This window comes from Protobothrops mucrosquamatus, unplaced genomic scaffold, assembly GCF_001527695.2.
Source record: "Protobothrops mucrosquamatus isolate PMUCROS unplaced genomic scaffold, P.Mucros_1.0 scaffold7013, whole genome shotgun sequence".
Classification (NCBI taxonomy): Eukaryota; Metazoa; Chordata; class Lepidosauria; order Squamata; family Viperidae; genus Protobothrops; species Protobothrops mucrosquamatus.
Window position 1 is genome coordinate 1 of NW_015392823.1, and position 8230 is coordinate 8230.

Here is an 8230-nt window from a genome sequence, read left to right on the forward strand (position 1 = left end):
TTTTCATTTTTGCAGAGAACAGACATGCCAAATTATAAGGTGAGAATTCTATAACCTATAACCTGAAATTAAGAGATTCCAACTTTGCCAGACCAGATGATAGGAAACGGTTTTCTATACATAAAAGCTGGATCTATACTCAGTCATCCTTTATTTCCATTAAAATTAATATGAAAACTTGCTGATTATTAACTTAAATTCCTTCAATTTCTATGTGACACACTGCAAGTAATGTTAAATATGGATCCAACTTGGAAGATAAATATATAAAAGCACATGGGGGAGTTAAGATTATCCAGGATCTTATACATTAGGATAATATTTTCCATATAATATGTCAGCTGAAATATTTTTATTTTTCAATTTAAATGTAGCTGTCAAAACTTTTGAACAAGAAAAGTTTGTTGACTACTCTGGATGCTCACTTATCTTAGAAACGAATACCAAAATAGCAAGCAAAATCTATGTTTAAATTGTGATATATTTTTTTCAAATCAAATGAGACAAAAGTAAAGAGTTACAACAGTAATAGAAAGTGATATCTGATGCCAACATAGTATGAAATGCTGTCACAGTAGTTTTAAATCCTAGAGAAAGAAAAGCCTTTTCTAAGTAAAATGCATTTGAATGAAAATCTGTTCTGGACAAATAAACTTTCTTCATATACAGTTGACTAAGCAGATTATATTAAATTTTAGAGGAAATGGCTGCAAGAAAAATATAACATCTCTAAATACAGAACATGTTAGAAACATCAAATTACTACGACACTGTCTTGCAAAAGTGACCAGATGCACCTGGGAAATTTAAACAGTGCATGAAGGTAAGAACCCAAGACAGGCTTCAGAAATCAGCAATGGCAGATAGCTGTCAATTACCAGAACAATAAATCAGTACCAACAAGCAACGATTAATTTTCAGGCTGAATTGCTATAGTGTAATGTTTCACCAGCAATTGCAGCTAGCATCTTAAGAGGCAGTGAACTGCTTTGTGGTGTAACTCTTGGCAGCTCACAGGCAACAAAGACTAGTTGTATTTGAACCTGGCAAATTGATTTCTGATTGCTCAGAGTCACAGGAGGCCAGGGAAGTAAAGGTCCCTCATCTCCATCTGATCCATTTTGGAGAAATTTCAGTCAAACAAGTTCTTGATTAGCCTGTCCTTGAGTCAGGCTACTGATTGCTTCTTCGTGTAGGTCAGGGGTGCCAAACTGCTGGCCCACGGGCCGGATGCATCATAACGAAACCGTGCCCACCCCATTGCTGGCAATGGCAAAAAAGTCGCAATATGTCGCGACATGTGGCGTGACGTTGCGAGTTTGACACCCCTGGTGTAGGTGGATTTCTCACTGGTCTAGGAAGCTGGAACACAACCATCCAGTCCCAATGCTCATCATTACTTGATTACCACCTGCTGTGACGGACTACATCACTGCCAGTAAATCACTACCAGTATAATCTTTACCAGCTCACCACTGCCATTATGCAGCTAGCACACTTACTAGCCTCCTGCTCCTTCAGTTGTCTTGCTTATCTGTGAGTGACAGCAGCATTTGACCCACATGGTCACAATCAATCTTTACTAGAAGTCAAAGGAATGCTGTGACCCTAATACAATTAGGTCCCAAACACTTTTTGGAGCTCAGTTATTGTTTTGTAAGATTTTTTTTAAAGTAGCTGCTTGACAATGCCTTCCAGAAATTTACTACCATTGGTCCAACAGCTTGCCTAGTAAGAAAGAATCTGGCAACACCTCATGAATTCAGTACCAAGTAAATCCCCTGTCAAAACAGTAAGGCAGAGGATGCTCAAGTGTTCCATCAAAGGTGCCAGGGCATTCAGTTGGTAGTAAAGGATCTCCTGGTCACACCATCTCGATACCACTTTCAAGTCTGGAGCTGGCTCTGAACAATAACTAGTAAAATTGTTTACAACATACCTGTTCTTTGTTCTAAACTTAAAGTTACCTTAAGTCAGAAGAAATGTTTGGGGAAACTGGGGGCTTCAATAGTTGGACCAATGATGCAAAATAGAATGGACTGGACCTGAGTGTCTGGAGAATTTGAGATGGCTTTATTTTTTAAATATTTAGAACTATTACTATAATATATGCCTTAAAATAGTGAGAAATTGTGCTATTAATTTTCAGTAATAATGGCTGGAGGTGGTTATGAAGATAGAAAAAAAATGGATTTCAGAAGCTACTGATTACCTTTTCCTGCTTTAAGTTCTAGTTAGTAGCTTTCAAAGAGGAAAACTGCTGACAAAAACACTGACAGCCATCCATGCATCTTATACCACTATTTTCTATTACATTCCATATTTAGATATTAGAGATGTTCTATCACAACTCAGCTATTTTGTGTGTCAGCTGCCACATACCCCAGTGCAACCAGCAATATAATACAAACAATGGAGGAATCCCAAGTCTTTTAGCCAAATCAATCCCATGAACTCTCTTACCTTAGATTCCTGTTCTCTTGCAGAATCTGTAGCAAATTAAATGGAGGATCAGCATTCTTTGGCACCAGTTCCAGTTTCTCTTGAGGAGGCAGCCCTTCATTTACAGGCTTCTCTTCAGGTTCCTTTGGTAATTTGACTTGGTGGGGGGGCTTCACCATCTCTGTCAACTGTGGCTTAAATTTCACCGGCATATTTCTGAGAGAGCGGACTGTTTCACCCTGGCATATTTCTAGTTCTTCATCTTCTATTTCCTCCTCTTCTTCACATTCTGTTTCTGACTTGAGGATAAAATCAGCTGATTGTGATGTACCTGTCAGAATCAGTATATTTCCAATTCTCAACATTTTAGCAAACTAATTTTGAAGAAAAAAAAACAGGCTCTGATGTATGTCACTCAGTACTTGCATCTCTAAATGGGTAATAGTGGATTATATAAGAGCACTAGGTAAGCCAAATGGGAAATCTATATGAACTTTTTTTTAAATTCCAAAGATAGCATCTACACATATAAGATACTGTTTTGCTGCATTAAACCTGTATATCCACACTATAGGAAAATAAACAGGACATGTATATACCTGACAATCTTGACAATCTTCCTGGTCTCAGTTTGCCAAAACGACGCTTTTGTTTTCGAACCTCTAGTGATAATAGTTTCCGCTCGTATAAAGCAGCATGAAGCTGAGCGTTACAATCCACAATGTCCAGGCCCAGTTCAGCAGCAAGAGCTAAACTGCAAAAATAGGAACAGAGAAAATTCTTCATGGCTTTTGTCCCAATGTCCAAAGACATCTAAATGATCTTTCCACTTTTGCCTATATTAGAAAAAAAAGGACTCAGTACACTGTCACTTCTGAAGCCACCAAACCAGTTTGAACAAAGTTACCTGAGTGTATCAAAAGTGAGACCTCAGCTTTCAAGAAAAATGAAACAAAATGTATTAAGGATTCGAAAAGCAAATCAACGCCTTTTAAAACCAAATGTTACGGTAGCATTCTGCCACCCTCCTTAAATCTTATTGGGCTGATAAAACAAAGAGGGGAGCAGTTTTGTGGACCACTTTCAAAATTATCAGTTCCCGGGAAATCCATCCACAATTCATAGTAGGAAACCCAACTTACCTGGAAATCCCTACAAGAGAATACAATTGAAATAAAACTAAAGAAATTGTGGTGGCACAACAGTAGTAGAGGGATGTTACTGAAAACTCGAGCTCGGAGGCATTAATGTTTATATTATGATCAAACATGCAAGTAGTTGTCTATTATAATCTCTTCCATAATTTACTATATTTTATTCTATTAGTCACAATATAAGTAAGATATAAATTCATATGAGGATTCCAGAAAAAAATTGGCAAGCCTTGCCTTCTATTCTTTTATATTAATAGGACAATAGCCAAGAATTAAGAAATTCTGCTGGAACAACAGAAAAGCTGATTTATATATAATATTCTATAGTGTTCCAGTTAGCCTTTATATGGCTATGTGGGATTAAGATCCATAGCAATTAGATTTATTCCACTATTCCCAGTAGGGAGTAAAGGTCATATATTTATCCTGGTCAGCCATTTAAGCTCAAAGTTGCTCTGTGAAGTAGGTAAGGTTGAAAAATCATTAATTGCCCAAGAATTGCCTGTTGTTTAAGAATTTAGAGCACTGTGTTCAAGTCATCCCTAATTTTATCTTCACAACAAACCTAGAAAGTGGGATGGCTGAGAGAAAAGGAATAAAATCATCCAGAATATTCCATGGTCTGAAAGGGATTTAAATGACCTCTCTACTCCCATGTCAACACCAGATAGCTTCATGTGTTAGATGATGGGAGTTATTATGGGTTTGGTTTGTTATGATTTCAGAATCCAAATAAACTAATTTTAGTGTTGATATGAATTTTCTGCATTAGCACTGGTAACCCTTCAGAAAATTATTTTTCAAAATGTATATGTTCACATGTTTATCTTAAAACTAATGCATGAGTATCAAATGCCAAATATGAGGTAGAACTGTGCATAAAATCCAATACAAAATTAACTAAAAGCAATGCTAATTCAATGGAATATATGTAATATTGACACAAACTGGATGTAGTCTGATCTATTTATTCCTAATCCTACATAGGAAACCCAAGAAATGAACATTACAGAGTGAATACAAGTCAGCTAGTTAATATTAGTCAAATTTAGCAACTATTATTGTAGAAATTGAATTAACAGTAACAGAGTTGGAAGGGACCTTGGAGATCATCTAGTCCAACCCCCCTGCTCACGCAGGAGACCTATACTATTTCTGATAAATGGCTGTCGAATCTCTCCTTAAAAGCCTCTTGTGGGAAGCTGCTCTCTTTTCTAAAGCAAACTGACAGAGCAAGCATATATTATCCTGATCTAATTCTGTTTACTTATTTTACATAATATTGTGTTGGCAGTGAATTCTTGCTTCGAGTGAAAAAGCAAATAGTTGACTACAAAGTTGTATAGTAATAATGGATTGAAGTAGCAAAATGTGTCTGGGGTAGTTACAAGTATTCTTCAAATTGTCATGCTTGTCTTGCCTTAGCCTCATCAGCAGTTATCAACCATATGTTGACAAAATGGATCAAATATTTAACTCAAGGAAGGAGTATTACATATATTACCAATGGGCATTTACTCCCTTTATCCAAATGAAAATCACCAATCCAAAGATTACTAAAATACGAATCTGACCTGCTTACAATTGGAGCACATTTTTAATGCTGGCAGCTAAACAAATATTTAAATAGCTTGTGAAAAGTAGGTAAGATGAAAACAAAAGTTATATAATTAAGACCTCATGTATTTAATCATTTTCCTCTGCCACATTTAAAATTGCATTTTGACAGCATATTTTGGGAAGGTTCTGGTCCAGAGTTCACGTACTATTCTTGTCAGAGCTAAAATATTCAGGAAGTCCTATTTATAAAATAATGGAGTCCTTTGCATGACATCAGAAGCCTCAGTTCAAGTCTTACCGAGCTCGTCTAGGAACTGGCCCTTTCCTTGAACTTCCCCTATAAAGAAATAGAAGTGATTATGTAAGTTATAAGACAGGTTTATCTCAAAGCACAATACATCTATAAAAATACTGTTAGAAAAACTAAACTGTTTAATAAAAATGGCAGCAAATGCACAAACCAAAAGCTCACAGTAGATTCATGATGATGCCCAAGTCTACTATTGCAGGGAGAAAATGTCCTGCTTTGAGTACCTAAAAATTTTGACAGACCACTGTGAGAAACAAAATGCTGGGCTAAGATGTGCCTTGTTATAGCAGAGCTGCTCTTACATTCCTACCCATTCTTCATCCCAAGGATTCACAAACATATCCCTTGCATTTCCACTGTCAACATGCATAATCATTGATAGATCTGCCCTCTATTAATATGCTGAATAATTTCAATGTGAGCACAACAGTCAGTACACAACAGCCAAATTCAAATACTCCAGCAACTATCTTGAGTGTCAAATCTTTACCTGGCAGAATCATTATGGTAACCAAACAAAATTAAAAATAAAATAAAGCAGCAATTAGGTATTTAATGGTTTTTGGAGCACTGCTTGGTTCCTGGCTTACTATTGCTGAGGATGAAGTGGGATGGGGGACAATATCATAAACAAGTTACATAATGATTCCATAAGGTTAACCATTTTAAAAGACATGATCCACTGGCATGGGTTTTACCTTAGATTCACAAAACAATTCTATACCATTTATTGCTTGATGTGGTGCCCTGAAGCAACCTTGGTCTGTTAAAGAGTATGACATGCAAGCATTTGAAACATTTGAAACATTTTGAAAATGTTTACTGCAAATATTTTTGTTTGAAATGTCTTAGTTCCACCTCATTTCCAAATATATTTTCTATAAATAAATACATCTCACACTCAGTCATTTTCCCCTTTAGAAATATTTTGTTTTCATTAAAAGTTAATATTAATCCTAGCAGCGAGTAGGAAGATTTATTCTTGGGATCAGCTGAAGGACTATTGATGGGTAATCATCCTAAAATATATTCCCTCAAAAGTTCAGCAAACAGCAACTGTAGGACATGGTATTCTCAATGAAGCCATATCATATGTAATCAGCTGGTGAACATGCAGCTCCATAGAATAGTATACAATGGACAAGGTTGGATTCAATGCCTGATACTTCTAATTAAAAGAATCTTGGATGGATGGATGGATGGATGGATGGATGGAAGGAAGGAAGGAAGGAAGGAAGGAAGGAAGGAAGGAAGGAAGGAAGGAAAGAAATAGTGTAATCTTTGTAACAATAGACTGCCAATTATATAATTATGTCATTATGGATTATATTATTAGTACTGTTTATATAATAATGGTATAAAACAAAAATTGAACTCCCATCTCAGCAATGGGAGATATGGCTCAAAAATTATATCAGACTAGTTTCTAAGAAAAATAATATATCAAAAGAAGTTTTCAGATGGAACTATTCTAATGTACAAATATTTCTAGATGCAGAATACTTGCATACAGCCTAGGAAATTTAGAAATAGTTCAAATATATACTGTATTATGTAAAAAGTTATATATTTTTATATTTGATCATTTCCAATTTTCATTTGGAAAAACATATTTACATATGTCAGCTTTTTCCAATCTAGTGTATGGACTACAACTCTTAAGAATTTCCAGCCTGCATAGACCATAGCCTTGCTGGTAGGAATTCTAAGGAGTTGTTGTAATTGAAGAACACTAAAAGGTTTATATCAGTGGTTCTCAACCTTTGGGTCGGGATCCCATTTGGGGTCGATTGACCATTTCATGGGGGTCGCCAAGCAAGGCTGTCCACCATTTTTTTTGTCCGCCATTTTTTTTCCCCTTTTCCGGCGGGTGCCTTACCTCCCTTGGGCTGGGCCAGCTGGTGGTCGGCCTGCTCCGTCTCTGCCGCTTGCCAGCTACGCCTCGGCCGGCGCAGGGGGCGGAACCACGCATGCGCGGCGCTCCCGGGCAGGGAAAGTCGACTTACGACCGGTTGGGTAGTCCTCGACTTACGACCGGTTTAGTCCTCAACTTACGACCGGTTTAGTCCTCGACTTACGACCGGTTTAGTCCTCGACTTACGACCGGTTGGGGTCGCGGCATTAAAAAGGTTGAGAACCACTGGTTTATATACTAAAGCTTCAATTTATAGGACTTAGGTTTAGCAGTCTCCAGATTCAATCTAATCCCAGTTTATGTATGCATAATGTCATTTTACTCATGCGTAGAATGTCATTCATAATTTTACACATACCTATCTCATTGTTGAATGTGGATTATAAAATTTTTGCAAAAATTTTGGCTAATAGATTGATGCAGATATTGCAATATTATATACATGATGATCAGACTGGTTTTATATCTGGGAGATACATGAAGAATAATATTAGAGAAATCTTGAACTTATTGGAATATTTGGACAAGAATAATCAAGTGCCATCGGCTTTTATTTTTTTGGATGCGGAGAAGGCCTTTGACAAATTGGACTGGCAGTTTTTAAACAAAATACTGGACTATATGAATTTTGGAGATCAATTTGAGACAGTCATAAAAGCAATATATCAAAAACAATCTGCTCAAATAATTATTAATGGAGACTTGACAGAACCTATAGAAATACAAAAAGGCACCAGACAAGGTTGTCCACTTTCTCCACTACTATTTGTATTGTCTTTAGAAATTTTGCTGTCTAGAATTAGAGAATCACCAATGATTAAAGGCTTAAAGATTTCTACTAAAGAATAC

The 8230-nt window shown here is 36.5% G+C and overlaps 1 protein-coding gene across 1 annotated transcript in view; it reads right to left on the minus strand.

The window, feature by feature from the left end:
- Positions 1 to 2537: 2537 nt before the first annotated feature.
- Positions 2538 to 8230, minus strand: part of LOC107300421 (tubulin polyglutamylase TTLL5) — a gene marked incomplete at its 5' end in the record, with an annotated part of 13330 nt that continues 7637 nt past the window's right edge. Inside the window, 3 exons of the mRNA XM_015829754.1 lie at positions 2538 to 2741; positions 3042 to 3196; positions 5455 to 5493. Coding sequence (XP_015685240.1) covers positions 2725 to 2741; positions 3042 to 3196; positions 5455 to 5493 — 211 coding nt within the window. The remainder of the gene's footprint in view (positions 2742 to 3041; positions 3197 to 5454; positions 5494 to 8230) is intronic.